This window comes from Manis javanica, chromosome 2 (assembly GCF_040802235.1).
Source record: "Manis javanica isolate MJ-LG chromosome 2, MJ_LKY, whole genome shotgun sequence".
Classification (NCBI taxonomy): domain Eukaryota; kingdom Metazoa; phylum Chordata; class Mammalia; order Pholidota; family Manidae; genus Manis; species Manis javanica.
Window position 1 is genome coordinate 25,651,972 of NC_133157.1, and position 19,623 is coordinate 25,671,594.

Here is a 19,623-nt window from a genome sequence, read left to right on the forward strand (position 1 = left end):
AAATAAAGAAAAAGGGAAAAACCAGATGTCAAAGTGTAATCATATTGTGGAAAGGGATCTATGTGTGAATGTTCTTCAAGGAAAGGTCAGTTCTCTTTCTGCTTTTTGAGTGTCACAATTTGCCACCAGATGAACATAAAGCCATACAGGAAAATGAGAGGCTGAACAAATTCTAAAGAAAGCAAAGAGTCTCTTTTACTCTAATCAGTGGGTGCTGGCAGTCACAGACAATCCCAGCTGGTTTCTTTGAAAAGATGCCCACTGCAAATCACATAGCTGAGGAAGAAGAAATAAGATACAGCACAGCTTCCCCATCTGCTGGTCCCAGTTTTACTCTGCACAGTCATATTCACATTTTGTCAGCAGACATATCCATCCATCACCAGCCTCCACCCTCCCCAATCAGCTCTGGTCGGCAGAATGCCCACCTGTCCCTTCCTATCAAACTGACACAGTTACGTTCAAATGAGACAGAAATCATGATCTATCTAGTAACACAGGCCAAGAAACTTCTCTTTTAAATATTAGCCTCTACAGTATCATCAAAGTGGTAAAAGAAAGAAAAAACGTAAGTCCAGGATGGATGAGAATACTAAAAATTTTACAAAAGCAGTATTTTGAACAATGAAAGATTTATGAACAAAAATTGAACATTTTAAATACATAAACAATGTTAAAGTACCTCAAAGACAATTTAACTCAAATGTTAATTTCTGTGCTTAAATAGAAACATCCCTAAACTCTTTGTTGTTTTCTTTTCACCAAATAATTTTCAATTCATTTGGCAAAAAGAAAATTCCTGCTTCCTAGGAGAAGGTGAAAGATAAACAAACCAAAAAATGTAAAAACTGATTGTAAAATGGGATCATGGAGAGGAAGGAGGGGATGAGTGACAAAGAATAGCGCATGCCATGAACTCTGCCCAGGTTACCAGTAAATAATGACTAAGACTATATAATACATCATGGGTCTGCAATGTTACCTTAGCCTTTAAAGCTAAGATTAAGTTCAGCTGAGCAGTTTGTATTTTAAAGCTGAGATATGATCCAAAATGTGAACAGACTTAAATTCAGACTAAGGCAACCTTAAATCAGAATAAGGCAACCTTAAATCAGAATATAAGCTCAAGGGATCTTAGTACACACACACACACACACACATCCTTCCACTCATTTTCTATTTCATGCCATTTTTACCTCATTTTATTTTTGTGTAAAACAGTAGTTAGAATTAAAAGGAGTAGACCAGTTTTTCCCTCGCAGACATTCTTACACTTGAAAATGTAGTTGGTAAGCCTATTTCATCAGTTTAACTCTATAACCTAAAACATAGTTGCTAAATGAAAAACTTTGTATTTATTACTTGTTAGCTAGGCTGAGATATAGACACCACCAATTACAACTGAATTTGACTTTTTTAAACATAACTTTGCATTAAACTCTGCAGTTGGAAGAGAAGACCCTACATTAATAATGTTTTTAAATAATAATTTCCTGCAAAACAACATAAAAGGTTTATTCTCATTATCAATTTTTTCTTTTCTTTGACTCTTAATTTTTTTCTCTTATTCCAGTGCCCAAGCCCTCTAGCACACTGCTTAATAGAAGCAGGGACAGTACGTGTGATGTTTTCTGATTTTAATAGAAAGGCTTCTAAAGTTTTAACATTAAGTAAAATTGCTCACCCTAGGTTTTTGGTGTATTCCTCTTACCAGGTTAAAGAAATTCCAGATCCCTTTTGTTCCAAGTTTCTTAAAAGGCCTTTTGCTTTTTCTCTTGGTTAATTATTAAACTTATCCAAAAGAAGTTTTTAATGTCATCTATTGAAACAATTATATAGGTTTTTTCTCCCTTCAATCTTTTAATATGAGGTTTACACTAATGCACACACACTAGATAATTCTAGTCATTTGTACTTCATTAGGATTCTGTGTTCAAAGATATACGTTGTGTTTCATTTAGGATTTAGTGTTCAAAGACATAATTTTTTTTTTAGTATTGTCCACATCAGCTTTGTTATAAGGCTCATAAAATGAGCTGCTTACAGCATTTTTCTCTTCTATTTTCTGACATGGGTGATATAATATTGGGAATAATCCCTTCTGTGAAGGAATGATAAAACCTCCCTGTAAACTTCCCAGGTCTTTGGGCAGGGAAAAGAGGGGGAAAGGAGTATTTCTGATTACTAACTCAATTTATTTAGTGAGAAAAGGTTATCTAGATTTCCTTGAGTTGAATTTGACACATACTTTTTCCAGGAAGTTTTTTATCATTTTCACATTTTAGCTAATTATCATATTTATTAACTTAAAGTCACTTAGCAATTTTCTTTTTTGAGGGGCAGTGTAACATAGTTAAACTGAGTATAAACTCTAAAGCCAGACATCTTGGGTCTTTTCTTCTTGGTCAACGTTGCTAGATATCTGTTTCCTAGTTTCTAATTTACTTTTTTAAGATGCAGCATTTGGATTTGTTGATACTGTTTTTTATTTCTTATTTATTATTGTTTTATAAATTTCCTCTCTTGGCTTGCTTCTTTAACTGTCCTGAGGCTGACTGTATTGTCTTTTTTACTTTCTTCAACTGATATCTTACTTTGTTTTTTTAAAATATATTTTTTCATGCCTAATGTTTTTAGGGCTACAAATTTACCTTGATCCTTTTAACCACATCCTGCAAGTTTTGATATGTAGTACATTATCTTTCAGTCCTAAAAAATTTATAATTCTATAATTTCCTTTTTAAGTTGTTAGTTATTAAAAAGAACATTTTAAAGTCTCCACATTTTTTAAAGATGTCTTTTAGTCGTGTTTATTTCTAATTTAATTCCACTGTAGTCATACAATGCCATCTATTGAAATTATCATGTAGGTTTTCCCCTTTAATCTGTCAATATGGAAAATTACACACAGAGGAAGATTTTTATTAGTGTTTTGAAATTTATGAAGATTGCCTTTATGATGTAGTACATGATCAAGTTTTATAAATGGTCCACATATTGCAGATAAGAGAGTATATTCAGCATTTGTTAGGTGAGGACTTTAATATATATGTATATATATCAGATACACCAAGCCTGTCAATTTTGTTCAGATCTTCAATAGTTTAACTAATTTCTTCTTAATTAATTTGCAATTTTAAAAGTATATCAAAATCTCTCATAACTGTGATAAGTCAAATATTCATTAAAATTTCACCAAAATATTTTGATATATATATATTGAAATGCCATACTGTTAAAGTCATACAAGCTCATGAACATTATTTTTTCCTGGTGGTCTGTAAATTTGTAAAATCATGTCATGTACCTTTTAATTCTTTAATATTGTCCCCCTAAAATTCTATTTTGTCTGACACTGAAGTTATAGCACTAGTTTTCTTTGGTTAATAATATTGGGGTATATCTTTTTCCATAACTATAATTTTTAAACTTTTTGTGTGATTTTGCCTTAGGTGTGCCTCCTGCCAAGCATTATATACCTAAACTTTGTTTTGCTATCCCATTTGATAATCTTTGTCTTTTTATAGCTTAGCTTAGTCTGTTAACATTTACTCTAAGTAATTACATATTTGAACATATTTTAAAGTCTAGAGCCAGACTGTCTGAACTCAAATCCTGGCTCTGCCAATTATTAGTTGTATAACCTTGGTCAATCTCTTTGTGCCTTAATGTGCTCATTTATAAAATGAGGGTACTAATAGTAACACAGAGATATTAGCAAAGAATGAATAAACAAATGTAAAGTACTTAAATAGTGTCTAACACATATATAGCGAGCTATAAAAATGCTGACTACTGTTATGACTATTTCTACATGTTTTAAGCTTATCATACAATACATAACACATACTTCAATTACTATACTATTGATAGAATATTTGTTTCATGGTCTAGATTATGAATCCTTAAGAGTAGAAACTAGCTTCTGCTCACATCAGAATCCTTAGAACAGAGTGTTAGCAAATACATTTTACAAAAATGAAATGTTAAATTATATAGGAACCACACTTTGATGACAGTTTAGTCCCACAGAGGACAAATCCAAATCTATGTATGAATAAGCAGAAACTGCAAATCTCAGAAGTTATAAGGAACCTACCACTAGCCCAGAGGGTAGTAGATTTCCTATTAGAGGATTCAGAAATAGCTGTATTACCTTGACAGTCTCAATAAATAGAAGGGCTATTTTCATGGAGGAAGTATTAACAATTAGACATTATGGTGACACTAACATTGCATATGGATAAGAATATGGACTCTGAAATGATACAGTCTTAGATCTGAATCTGCCTTAATTTCCTCATTCATAAAATTAAGGTGACAGTAATAAAATCTCTCTTATAAACTTGTGAAGGTTAAATGAGATGATGCATGTGAAAGGTTGGATAGTGCCTAGCACATAGTAAATATTCAATAGAAGTTAATTTTTATTATTACTACCTCTCAAACTTCTGACCTCTATTTATATCCACTGATTAAGATGGGAAGGGAAGAAATAACCCAAAGAAATCTGGAGAACATCTGCAGGAACTGTGAAATTGTGAAATAAAAACTTTGCTTCATGGAGGTGTATTTGTTATATTCACCACTTTTTATTACTGGTGATTGGGACTCTGGAGAGGAAAAATATAAAAAATCCAGACAATATTTAAGAATGGAATTTAGATTTAGGTAAAACAATGGATTCAGACTGAGACTAAGGATGGAATGAATATGGAACGTGGGAAGAAAACGCTTGCAATCCAAGTTACACTGTACTGAAGGTGCTATGCTTTGTGCCAGAGCAACATATTTACCACTATAGTAATGATAGGAGAAGTAGTAGCTAATGCTTATACAGTACTTAATGTGTGCTAGGTACTGTTCTAAAGGCATTACATGTATTAACTCATTCAGCCTATTAAATGTTAGAAGAAAGCATTTAGGCTTAAGAGTTGAACATGTCTGAAGTTAAATCTTGGTCCTGCCATTTATGGCCAGATGACCTTGAGCAAGTTAACTTCACTTCTCTGAGCTTTAGTTTCCTCCTCTCTATCTGGGAGTATCTAACCCGCCAGAATAATGGGAGGATTATCTGAGATTATAAACATCAAGTACCTGTCATAGTACCTGATGTCTAGCAGATACCCAGGTAGGTCTATCTTTATTATTGCTGTTAATAATTATTATAAAATCTTAGGACCAAAGACATCATTCTGAAGGCATACAGAATAAAGTTTTAAAAGGGGCAACTTTTTCTACCTTTCTGAATTCCTTTTCATCCTCTTAAAAAAATGGCAAGCATTCTATATTATTATTAAGATTTTCTCAGAACTATACATGAATACAAAGTTGAATATTATAAAGATAAAAAGACTCCTAGACTAGCTCTAAAGGTTTTTACTTTTTTTTCCCTCTAAGAATAGTAGTGGTGAAAATACTACAGTTCCTTACAGTAAACAGTACTCAAAAGAATGAAATTGGCATATGGCTGGGGGACTCTTCCAAAGAAACTCTACACAGCCATCCCCTGTTCTTTTCTCTGCCTTTTAAGGCCATGGTAACATGATAGAAAATCTGGGACTCACACCATCTGTCCAGACAGTTCTATTACTGCTCATTTCTCTTCTTAAATAATCAGAATACTTCACACTTCCCAAACACTGCTACCATAAAGAGCAGTTAAAGCAGAATGAAAGAAGCTCTTTCTATCCAGAAATGTAGTGGTTAGAAATGAACAGTTCTTTTGAGGTTTGTGGGTTTCAGATCTTATCAGTGATAAGAAATTCAAGCCTTAGAAGGAGATTTAAGAATAACAGGATTATAATACTAGCTCTAGAAATTATCTTTCTTAGAAAAAAAGATGACATTCTCATATGAGTTCTCTTAGATCTGGCAGTTTAATATTGAGATAATTATACAGGTTTCTAATCTATAAATTTCTCATAAGATTAAGAAGAGGAATAGTTTTCTTTACCACTATTATTACTAGTAATATTAATAACAGCAGCTAATAACTACTTAGCACTTAGGACATGCTTAATTCTCTTCAAAACCCTTTTGTATATTAACTCACTTAATCCTTAAAACCACTGTATGTATCAATTTCTATTACTTTTCCCATTTTACACTTGAGAAAACTTAGGCACAGGGTTAAATAATTTGCTCAAAGTAATACAGCTAGTAAAATGTAGAGCTGGGATTCAAAAGCAAGCAGAATGCCTCCATGCCTTTAATTTCTATGCCATACTATCTTACAGCTTTTTAAAGTCTCTATATTATACATTGTTTGCCACCTTGATCATATTTCAAATAAACAAACTGTAGCATGAATGTCAAAAACACCCCCATTCACCTAGCCACAGTGTCAATTATACATTAACTTAATCTGTCTTATAACTGGAGCTTATCCAGCATGAATGCACCTGTTGTCACAAAGCAAAATAATTTCCTACAATAAATAAAATTTTCAAGAATATGCTCCAGAGTCGATGTCAATTTGGGGATAGTTTATGACTTTAACAAAAGGGTTAAGTTTGGATTACTTTCAAACCCCCAGCACGAGTTTAAACCTTACATGAAGACTCCTCTTTCAAATAAAAGATTCAGTGACTTCAGTGGGTATGTCAGCAAACCCAGCAGAAACCAGTCTGAGTTTGGAAATTTCTCTTCTGTGTTACAGAACATTCCACACTGTGCTCAACAGCTCAAATTCATTCCATGACAGAACCCCCAATCTTGGCTAGTTGATGAGGTTAATTTATGCTACTGGCCAGATAAAAACCATAGTAATGACAGTAATGATAGTGACTTTACATCAGTAATCATAATATTAGTAATATTAAATAATAACAGTGGCAACCACCATTTACCAATAACTTAGTAAGTACTAACCATTATGCTAAGGAACACATGTTGTCAGGTGTATTAGGGAGGCAGTGGGGAGTAGTGTTTAAAAGCATCAACTCTTGAGACAGGCTGCTGTCTGTCTTATTCACTTACCTGCCGTGTGATCTTGAACAAATTACTTAAATTCTCATTGTCTCACAGAATGTCTACCTCTTAAGGTTGTCATGAGGATTAGACATTAACAAATGTAAAATGTTCATAATAGGGCCTGACACACCTTAGTACTAACCAAATTTAACAGATGAGATTAATGTTCAGGAAAGCTAAATTAGGGTATAGCTGAGATTTCCCAGGCCTTCCTGACTCCAAAGCCCACACTCTTTGGGTTCTCATTCCCATTCGTTCTCTCTCAGAACTGAGAATAAGTCAGTTGTATGGTAAAAGAGAGCATAGTTATTCTTATGCTATTTTGTCTTTTCTCATCAAAAAATTTTACTATGGCAGCATTAAAAAAAGTGTTAACAATGCCAATCTAACATACTGTATTCCATCAATTTTGAGACTTCCCCCACCCTCCAATTTTTCCATTTGTGAATCATGTGTCTTACAACTGGCAGTGTTTGTCTACATAAAGTAATGGTGCATGTTAAAATTTGTATCACCTTATCTTTGACCAAATATGGTAGCTGTTAAGCACAATGAGTATCCCTTCGGATCAGTCCACAGTCTGTTAAAAGTGCATTTGAGAGCTTGCCCAGCATTCATGACCTCAGCCTGGTTCAGTCCCAATTTCTTCACCTAACCTGCACTTACCCTGACTATCTCCTTACAGACCCTTACCCATTCCATTAAATTCTCAAGCTCCTACAGCTCTAACAGACAATCAGTTTTTTGGCTCAGGCTCTGGGCTTGGATTTTCCATTCCTTGTTTTGGTTTTCCCTTTCCGATGACTGAAGGGCTTCTACTCATAATGACTCTTTGGACTGACAAATGTAGGAGCACTTCACGCTCACAGACTGTCCCTACAGGCAGTCCTCACTTGGAAAGCATGCCTGGGCTATGTGGGTAAGCTAAGGAAGGATTAGCTAACAGTGAAATCCTGACGACTTTTTTTTTTCTATTTTCATCTACTTCCTTATTTCTACCTTCTGAAGTTATTTTTATATCCCCTTTAATAAGTACTTATCTGATTCATACTTAAATTTTTTTCCTGTTTTGGCCTGAGTGCCTCCATTCCACATATGGTCAGTCTCTTCATAGAAGAAAAAAATGTCAAGTTTCACATCATCTTTTCCATGGAAAGATAGTTCCAAGCTGTCTTCTACCTAAGGGAAAGATGAAAACCTTCACAGACTGAAACAAAAGAAATGTAACTTTTTAATTAAAAAAAAAGATTCTTATGTTTTTAGAGAGAAAGTATTGATTTTAAAATATATGTTTTCTCAAGTTGAAGCACCTCTGAAGTTGGGATGTATCAGTACCACACCACTGTTAAATTTCTTTCTTAAATGCATATGAAATAATGTTGCCTCTTACAACTGACAACTCAGAGTAAATGACTTAAGGTAGTCAAATTATAATTGCAGAACATCCTGTTCCTGAATTCTTTTCTGACCAAAGAAGGAAAAGGACCAAAGAAAAAGTACTCCCTTTTAATGACCAATTAAGCTGTTGGAAAATAAACCTCATCACAACCAATCAATAAATACTTAGGTAAAGTGGTATTACAGGAACTCATATACTTATCATAGATCACTTTATTATGTACATGAAAAAAAAAAAAAGAAACAACAGTTTAAGGTACAAGGAATTCTGAAAACATTTCAGTAGGAAATTTGCTCTACAAATTATGTTCCCACTGGATTTAGTGCATCTGTTTGTTATAGCATGTAATAATTATTTCTGCATTTTTTTTCCTCCCAATTAGAAAGTGAACTCTTCAAGGGTAAGGACTGTGACTTACTCATCCTTGTATCCCAGGTGCAGAACATTGTAACAGGCATAGAGTGAGTGCTAAGGAAACCCTTGATGGATGACCAGAGTTGTATTGCTTTGACTTTGACCACAGGAAAATATTTTATTAATTTTTTAATAAACTAGAAAGATTATGATGAGGAAAGTAATTTCCAGCGACTAAATATACTTCTATTTGTTTTCCAGGCCAACATCTCCCTGGGAACAAGCAAATTAAGAGTAAGGTGCTTGCAAGGCTTTTTGGGCTTAGAGCATTAGAATCAAATGGTCTAAAAGGAGATTTCATCTAAGCTATGATGATCTATTACTAGTTGACCTCTGAGAAAACTGCTATAAAACTGCTATAAACAAGAAATTCAAGTACTGTGTGAAATGATTTTATGTTTTTAACCCTTAGCAATTGACTGTTTCATGTTCATAATGATATAATGCCTAAGTAAACTTAAATTAAATGACTCATGAAAAATAATATAACTTCAGGCAGGGTAGGTAGGATTCTTATTATATTAATTATTTATTACACGTTATATTAATTACATATTATAATGTTGTCTAATATATGGCAATAAGTTCATGTGTAAAAATCTAAGATCCTTCTCTCCTCATTGTCAACAGAATGTCCGATTTTCCAGTTTCCTTTAAGTAGTGCAGAAGTTACAAGCGGCAACAAGCTTAAGCTGAACCCATCCTGGCCAATACTGCATGATAAAATGATATATGCAACATTCTTAAACATCTCTGAATTGCTTAATATAAACTCTGCTTTTGAGATATGTCACTTATGAAGTAAAGCAGATTTTATTACTGACCTTCCCAAATTTGTGTTTGAGTGGAAGTCCTGCATCCTGAAATGCTGAAATAATGTCAGATTTATAATCTTGTATAAAAATTCCTAGGTCGACATCTTTACTATAAGGAATAATGTTGCACTGCCGATACCATCCTAAAAAAAAAAAAAAAAAGGACAACTTTTTTTAAAACTGAAGTTTGGAAAAATTATCCATTATTATAATGGATAATCTTTGTTACAATGGATTTTATTTCAGAGGATTAGACTTTCAGAGTACTTTACCAAAATTATTATTTTTTAATTAAATCTCAAACTAAATCTGTGGTGATAGGAGCCACCTATTGAAGAACCTTTCTTTCATTCCTTACTTCCTTTATTTTTACTGGTCTGAGTGCTCAGCATCCTCAAAAATTTTCATGATGTATTTTAACTTCTGAATAAACTACCAGCTTTAATAATGTTAACTGGGCTACACATTAAAAAAAATTAAGTTACTTTTGAAATGTTTAACCATAAATCTCTAAAGAAAGCTACCTTTAAGACATGCTAAAACAAATAATTTAATTCTTTTGTTTAATCAATATCCCTCTCATGAGCAGTAATTTGTAGAATTTAAAGCTCTGAACAGCTTATGTCTGACGGGTCAGATAAAAATGAAGAGCAGCATCAGCCTTAATTTTCAGCACACCATAAAAAGATATTTCTAGATATTTTACTATGCATCTACCTTTCAATTAAGTGCTATAATACTTTCTAAAAAACCAAAATTTATACCTTTACATTATTTAAAGCTTCTGGGTTTCCTCTATTATCTTTCTAATCCTTCCATCCAAATTATTAAAAAAGTAAATAAATGTTTATGATTTCCTTTATAGACATTTCTACTGGGTGATACTGTTTGGAATTCAAAACTTTAATTTCATTTTAATATAGACCTTCAGAACCACAGAATGGAGTTTCACCCCTAGTTTGAGAAAAATCTATAATCCACACCTATCAAAGAACCATAAACTATTAAAAATAGAAATCTCTTTAAAAATCATCTAATCCAAATCCCTCATTTTATAAATGCCTTTAAATTTAGAAAGCCATGGAACTAAAAACTCAAATGATTAAGGAATGACAAATGATTAAGGAGTATTCCTGATGACATAGTCTATTAAAAAAACAGACTTTGCTTCAAAAAGTTAGCCTTTCCATATATGATAAACTCACAACTAACATCACACTCAATGGCAAAAAGCTGAAAGCCTTTCCTCTAAGATCAGGAACAAGACAAGGATGCCCACTCTTACCATTTTCATTGAACATAGTACTGGAGGTCCTAACCACAGCAATAAGACAGGATAAAGAGATAAAAGGTATCCAAATTGGTAAGGAAGAAGTAAAAACATCATTACTTACAGATAACATGATATTATATATACAAAACCCTAAAGATGCCCCCAAAAAACTACTAGAACTAATGACTAGATTCAGCAAAGTTGCAGGATATGAAATTAATATACAGACTTCTGTTGCATTCCTATATACAAACTAGCAGAAAGGAATCGGGTAAACAATTCCACTTACAATTACATCAAAAAGATTAAAATATCTAGGAATAAACCTAATCAAGGAGGTGAAAGACCTGTACTCTGAAAACTGTAAGACACTCATGAAAGAAATTAAGACAACACAAATAATGGTAATCTAATCCCATGCTTATGGATAGGAAGAATAAACATTGTCAAAATGGCCATCCCACCCAAAGCAATTTATAAATTCAATGCAATCTCTATCAAAATACCAGCAGTTCATTTTCAATGAACTGGAGCAAATAATCCTCAAATTTAAATGGAACCACAAAAGATCCCAAATAGCCAAAGCAATCATGAGAAAGAACAAAGCTGGGGGTATTACAATTTCTGACTTCAAGCTATACTACAAAGCTACAGTAATCAAAACAGCATGTTAGTGGCACAAGAACAGACCCATAGATTGATGGAACAGAATAGAGAGCCACATATACATGGTCAATTAATATATGATAAAGGAACCAGGAATATACAATTAAAAAAAGACAGCCTCTTTAATAACTGGTTTTGAGAAAATTGGAGAGCTGCATGCAAGAGAATGACCGAATTACTGTCTCACTCCATACACAAAAGTTAACTCAAAATGGATTAAAGACCTAAATATAAGACATAAAACTATAAAACTCTTGTAAGAACACATAGACAAAAATCTCTTGAACATAAATATAAGCAATTTTTTCCTGGACATATCTCCTTGGGCAAGGGAAACAAAATAAAAAATGAACAAGTGGGACTACATCAAACTAAAAAGCTTCTATACAGCAAAAGACACCATCGATAGAACAAAAGAGCAACATTTAATATAGGAGAAGATGTTTGTAAACAATTTATCTGATAAGGGGTTAACATCCAAAATACATAAAGAACTTATACACCTCAACAGCAAAAAAAACCTAATTAAAAAATGAGTGGAGGACCTGAACAGACACTTCTCCAAATAAGAAATACAGATGGCCAACAGGCACATAAAAAGATGCTCCACATTGCTAATCAGGGAAATGCAAATCAAAACCCCAATGAGATATCATCTCACATCAGTCAGAATGACCCTGATCCAAAAGACAAGATATAACAAGCGTTGGTGAGGATGTAGAGAAAAGGGAACCCTCCTACATTGTTGGTGAAAATGTCAATTGGTGCAGCCACTGTGGAAAGCAGTATGGAGGTACCTCAAAAAAACTAAAAATAGAAATACAGTATGACCCAGTAATTCCCCTTCTAGGAATTTACCCAAAGAAAATGGAATCCCTGATTCAAAAAAGATATATGCACTGCTATGTTTATCATCATATTATTTACAATAGGCAAGATATGGCAGCTAAGTGTCTATCAATAGATAAATGGATAAAGAAGACATGGCACACATATACAATGGAATATTATTCAGACATAAAAAGAAAAGAAATCCTGCCATTTGCAACAACATGGGTGGATCTAGAGGGTATTCTACTCAGTGAAATAAGCCAGGTGGAGAAAGACAGATACCACATGATTTCACATACTTGTGGAGTATAAAAACACTTCTCATAGACACTGAGAAGTGACTGGAAGTTACAATTGGGAAGACATTGGGGTGTTTGGATGGGGAGAGTGAGGGGATAAAGGGACATAAAAATTCTCAATCATAATATAAGTTGGTCACAGGGATGGTAGTAGAGCATGGAGAATACAGCCAATGATTCTGTCACATCTCTCTGTGTTGACAGATAACTGCACTAGTGGGGGTGAGGATTTAATAATATGGATAACTGATGAACCACTGTGTTGTATACTTGAAACCAATATAAGATTGTATATCAACTATACTTCAATTTAAAAAAAACTATGCCTATAGATGTCTAATGATGTTTTCCAAAAATATAAGATAAAAATTCAATGTGATTAAAATAAAAGTTAGCCTTAAAGCATATATAACATAAATGTGTGAGATGTACTCACTTTTGGTCTACTCTAACTGTAAGCTTCTTGACAGGAAGAACCAGGTGAATTTTCCACAAAGCCTAATAGGTAGGATAACCACATATCCCAGTTTACACCTTTTGTACCAACATAATTACTAACCGTGCTCCTTTTCATTCTCAAAAGTCTCTTGAATTGGACAATAAATTATATGGTAATCCTATAGAAGCAGTAGCATATTTAACTTTTGTGCAAATACAGTTATAACCAAGAAAGAACACATATAACCAACTACAGCTATAAACAAGAGGCAATAAAACAACAAAATATAAGACTCTAAACAGTTTTAAATCCAAAAGTGTATAGTGGAAAGAGACCCAGAAATCTTTCTCAGATTCTAATAGCAATTGATAACAACTCCAGAAAAGTCTGTATTTCCCCATCTCAGAATGAAGAGAATGTGCTAAGGCCGTGATGGACAACCAGTGACACTAGCAATGACCTGGGAAGACCTTATGGCACTTCCTTCAATCTTCTTCCCATTAGAAACTTTTGGAGCAACGCAACTTGTTTGTACGGTGTGTAGGTAAAGAAACAAAATAGAGGAATTTTTTAAAGGCAATAACAATCTTTGGGATAGAAATAATAAAATGCTAATCTAAGGATTACCTGAGGATCAAATGTGGTCTACATGTTCTAACATGAATTTTAAACATGACATAATTTTTGGAAAAGACAAACACAGCCTTCCTAACTCTTCTTTGTTTCTGAAATTAATTTATTTTAAAAAAATCAATAAATCCTTGCTCCATGCACTGTTTATTCTGTCTATAAATATGACACTTTGAATATCACTGATATTTTGTCATCTTAAGGAAGAAATGACCAAAAGACAAACTTAGAACATGAATTTTACCTAGACAGGTTCCACTGCTCAGCCAGAACCGCACTCCCAATTTCTCTAATGTTTTGGCTGCCAGTTGCAGCAATTCCTTTGCACTCTTCCGAAAAGCCACAGCTTCCACGGTGTTATCATCAAGGTACTGCTACAGGTAGAATTAAATAGTGATTACAGGCATTTCTAAATTGCTAGGAGCATTTCTGTGACATCTAAATTAAATTTGAAAATTAAACCCACACTATGAATTTTTCTATTATAAAAATCAAATTGTAGAGCTTCTTGTTAGTTGCACATTCATTTTATAAAATAAGACTATAAATTCTTGGAGAGACAATTTAAAGGAGTATAACCAGGATTCCCAAAGAATAAGCCTTATACCTTTATCAACTTCCTCTTCCACCTCACAATTTAGCAAATTAAGCAGTTAGGGGAACAGAAGGCTAAGTGTGTGAGCTACAAGACCAACTAAAGCAAAAAGCATTCAGTGACATTTTCATCATTCACAGATGCAACTGGTATTTAGAGACAGTGTAGTAGAGTGAAAGAGCCTAGATTCTGAATCAGATTCTCTCTGTTCAAGTCTAGCCCCACCTCTTTTTAGCTGGGCATATCACCTCAGAAGAGTATAAGCTCTATAAGGGAAGTGACTTCATTTTGTTTATCACTATATTTCCATTCCTAGAATGTGCCTCAATATCTGCTCAATGAATGAGAGAATGAAAACAAATCTAAGACATAATTTCCTCATCAGTAGTTAAAAGATAATAATTACACTTCGCAGGAGTGCTGTGAAGATTTAACTAGATAATGGGTGACAGAAAAATGTCTCACAAATTTGTATAGTTCTATACAAATACTGTCATTAGTCTTCTTGCTTTTTTTATTTTCTTCATTTTTTCTGATTTTCTTCTGATTTTTTTAGGGTATTCTGGAACTGAGGGAAGCACAATAAATTCTTCATTGATGCTTCACATTTACAGGACAAAAGCTAAGCTTCCCAGCATGGCAGACAAGGGCACTCAGGTCCTGGTCCCTGACTGCTGGACCAGCCTCATCTCCACCCTCCTGCTTCATATGAAAGCAATAACTTCTACCTCCCCACATATATCACATTTTTTCAAGCTTCTGTGCCTTTATACATATTGTTTCTTTAGACTGAAGTACCCTTGACTAACAAAACCTTTCAGCTTTCACGTCCACCCTCTGAGAAACCTTCCCTGATCATCCCAGGAAGACGTGTATTTATTCTCCCCATGCTCCTCTTTATTTCAACATTTAGAGAGTGAAGGGTTATGTCTGGTACTAGATATGGAAAGACAAATGAAGTAATCTGTTCAATGATCTTACAATGGGTACCACTTATATATACTTTTACTATAATTCTTACCATATTTAATTCTAATTGTCAATTTTATTTATATTTCCTCCATTAAGCTATAAAGATGTTTCCTCAAGGGCAGGTACTGAATCTCCCCATCACTGTATCTATAAATTAAGAATGGTGCCTGGCATATAATATGTGAGCAACACATTTTGATAAATGGGTAAATGAATAAATGACTGACTAAGCCCCTCCCATGCCTACAATATCCTGTCATTGTTTTACAATACAGCGCCGAGAAACACAGTTCTAGAAGGACTACTGGGATCTTAAGCAAAAAGTATCCCTAAGAAAAAAGGGGGGTTCCTAAAGATAAGTTGCCTTCTCCAGAATATGCAAAGTAAACAGGATCTCTTCACAATGAAAACATCCTTAGAGCCACAGTTTCTCTTAGAACATATGACTGGAATGAAAGGTGCATGTTCTTATCCTTGTTATAACAGGAAGAGCCCGGAGCTAGTAGTTTGGAGACTCAGGATTAGCCCGTGCTCAGCCAATGACAGTGTACCTAACATCCTGAAACCTCAGTTATCTAATCTGTTAAAGGAAAATCTTTGCCTTATTTCAGAGTGACTAAAAGGATCAAACTAAACAGCAGATATGAAAACTCTTTGTGCTCTACAAAAATATTGCATCTGATAATTATGACCTAGTGAGGCTGCCCCTTGCATGGACATACTCCCACCTCTGCACACTGTCCTAACATGACACTTCCAGAAATCCCATTTCTTAGAATTGTGCCCTGTATGTGTTAAAATTTATATACACATACACCTACATGTTACACAGCTGTCATGGACTTTAAAAATTACAGTATGCATACCTTTTTTCACTAAAAAAAATCTTATATAAATCTTGGGATTACCATGCCTTTACAAACTGATAAAATCCTACATTAAATATCATATACATTTAATCTTTCCTGTTCAGGCAACCTTTCCCCAAAATATAAATTTATAATAATATGACAGAAGGTACCTACACATTTTATAGATGAGGAACCTAAGGCTCAAAAATTTGCCAAAGGTCTCAGAGCAAATTACTGGAAGAAGGAGGACAGGAATATAGCTATCTAGATATTGTCAGGCCAAGTACCAGACATATGCACACTGTTCTCTGATTTTTCACTGGAATTCAACATGCTGGAGCTCATTAATTATTTTCTGATAGCTATCACTGAAACAAAATCATGTTCTGGAAAATGTATATTGTCCTGATTCTAAACTTCTTGGTAAATTGAGAAAATAATTAAAAGGTAATAAAGTGAAAGACCTATGCCCTGAAAACTACAAGATACTCTTAAGAGAAATTAAAGAGGACACTAACAAATGGAGACTCATCCCATGCTCTTGGCTAGGAAGAATTAATATTGACAAAATGGCCATCCTGCCTAAAGCAATCTACAGAGTTAATGCAATCCCTATCAAAATACCAACAGCATTCTTCAATGAACTGGAACAAATAGTGTTAAAATTCATGTGGAACCACAAAAGACCCCGAATAGTCAAAGCAATCCTGAGAAGGAAGAATAAAGCAGGGGGGATCTCGCTTCCCAACTTCAAGCTCTACCACAAAGCCACAGTAATTAAGACAATTTGGTATTGGCACAAGAACAGACCCATAGATGAGTGGAACAGAATAGAGACTCCAGATATTAACCAAAAAATATATGGCCAATTAATATACGATAAAGGAGCCATGGATATACAATGGGGAAATGATAGCCTCTTCAACAGCTGGTGTTGCCAAAACTGGACAGCTACATGTAAGAGAATGAAACTGGATCATTGTCTAACCCCATACACAAAAGTAAATTTGAAATGGATCAAAGACCTGAATGTAAGTCATGAAACCATAAAACTCATTAAAAAAACATAGGCAAAACTCTCCTGGACATAAACATGAGTAACTTCTTCATGAACATATCTCTCAGGGCAAGGGAAACAAAAGCAAAAATGAACAAGTGGGACTATATCAAGCTGAAAAGCTTCTGTACAGCAAAGGACACCATCAACAGTACAAAAAGGTATCCTACAGTATGGTAGAATATATTCATAAATGACAGATCCAATAAAGGGTTGACATCCAAAATATATAAAGAGCTCACGCACCTCAACAAACAAAATGCAAATAATCAAATTAAAATATGGACACAGGAGCTGAACAGACGATTCTCCAAAGAAGAAATTCAGATGGCCAGCAGACACATGAAAAGATGCTCCACATTGCTAGGTATCAGAGAAATGCAAATTAAAACCACAATGAGATATCACCTCACACCAGTAAGGATCGCCACCATCCAAAAGATAAACAACAACAAATGTTGGTGAGGTTGTGGAGAAAGGGGAACCCTCCTACACTACTGGTAGGAATGTAAATTAGTTCAACCATTGTGGAAAGCAGTATGGAGGTTCCTCAAAAAAACTAAAAATAGAAATACCATTTGACTCAGGAATCCCACTCCTAGGAATTTACCCTAAGAATGCAGGAGCCCAGATTGAAAAAGACATATGCAACCCTATGTTTATTGCAGCACTGTTTACAACAGCCAAGAAATGGAAGCAACCTAAGTGTCCATCAGTAGATGAATGGATAAAGAAGATGTGGTAGATAAACACAATGGAGTACTATTCAGCCATAAAAAGAAAACAAATCCTATCATTTGCAACAACATGGATGGAGCTAGAGAGTATTATGCTCAGTGAAATAAGCCAGGTGGAGAAAGACAAGTAGCAAATGATTTCACTCATCTGTGGAGCATAAGAACAAAGAAAAAACTGAAGGAACAAAACAGCAGCAGAATCACAGAACCCAAGAATGGACTAACAGCTACCAAAGGGAAAGGGACTGGGGAGGATGGGTAGGAAGGAAGGAATAAGGCGGGGGTAGAAAGGGGGCATTATGATTAGCAAGTATAATGTGGGGGGCACACGGGGAGGGCTGTATAACACAGAGAAGACAAGTAGTGATTCTACAGCATTTTACTACACTGATAGATAGTGACTGCAATGGGGTATGTGGGGAGAACTTGGTGATGGGGGGAGTCTAGTAAACATAATGTTCCTCATGTAATTGTAGATTAATGAAATGAAAATAAAAAACAAAACAAAAAAAAGTGCAATGAAGAGAAGCAAGAATATGGGTTGTAGATGGGAAGAGCTGCTTCACCCAGGCTTATCAGGGTAGACCTCCTTGAGGAGGGGGTAGTTGAGTAGGACTTAAACATACACACTTGGACTTGAGTTCTTATACTGTTCAAAAAAGGAACAACAAGCCCAAACTGGAGTCATTTGTCCCCCACAACACTAAACTTAATTACAATTTCAACCTATCTCAGGAATGTGACCTTGTTGGGTAAATGGAAGTTTTCACCCACAATTTCCAGAATTTCTCACCTCACCTTAGTCCTTTCACACACCAATGGATGTTTACCACAACAGAGTGACCAGTAGATACAGGTCTAAGGGTGGAAAGAAAACAGCCATTCTCTCCTCTCCTCTGTTCCTGGTACCTAATTGGTCTCATGCCCATCAGTCCCAAGGGACCCGCCTGTGGATTTCTGACTGCAAGAGACAGAGCTGGTTTTGCTAGCAGGGACCAGAGAGAAAGAGTGCACACACCATGGCTGTAGGAGATGGATGGAGCAAAGGCTGGCTAGCAAACCCAAGTGAGCTGTGAGCAATAAACCCCTTTCTCCGAACCTGCCCTTTCCCTTGCCTTCCTTCAGTTTCATTGGATTCACATGGAACTTGACCCAGGCAGGGAACACCCTTACTCCCAGAGCTACAGACCTTTTAACAGTTAATCTGAAAATTTCTGAAAAAAAAAAAAGGCAATAAAGTGAGGGAGAAGAGCATTCCCCTTCTCCTCCCCTCCCCTTCATGAGCCATTCAATGCTAGAACCATTAGACAAAGCAGAACAGGACAAGGCACATGGGTGGCCTGGTATGGGTGTCAGCCTGAGCAGGTAATGAAGGCATCCACATGAGAGTGTGTCCAGTGTGGGGTTGGAGCCCAAGCAGGGTAAGAAGTACGTGTACATATGGGGGCAGCCCACTAGGGGACAGCAACACCCAAGCAGAGAGTAAGGGAGGCATCCACGTGGAAGAGGGGGCAGCTTCAATGACAGGACACTGAACAAATAAGTAGGTATATTAAGGATAATGGGAGTCAGGTTTCTCATTGTTTAGGGAGTCACAGATATGAAAATGAACCCTACTCTGTTTAAATGAAACTTACAACTTAATTGGACTAGAGATATCAATGTGAATT

At 35.0% G+C, this 19,623-nt stretch overlaps 1 protein-coding gene across 9 annotated transcripts in view; it reads right to left on the minus strand.

The window, feature by feature from the left end:
• Positions 1-19,623, minus strand: part of FKTN (fukutin) — a 73,098-nt gene that overhangs the window by 23,397 nt on the left and 30,078 nt on the right. For all 9 annotated transcript variants that reach the window (XM_073226761.1, XM_073226748.1, XM_073226782.1 and 6 more), the window contains 3 exons: positions 13,986-14,115; positions 9,613-9,746; positions 8,027-8,154 (listed from right to left, as the gene is read on the minus strand). In XM_073226761.1, coding sequence (XP_073082862.1) covers positions 8,027-8,154; positions 9,613-9,746; positions 13,986-14,115 — 392 coding nt within the window. The remainder of the gene's footprint in view (positions 1-8,026; positions 8,155-9,612; positions 9,747-13,985; positions 14,116-19,623) is intronic.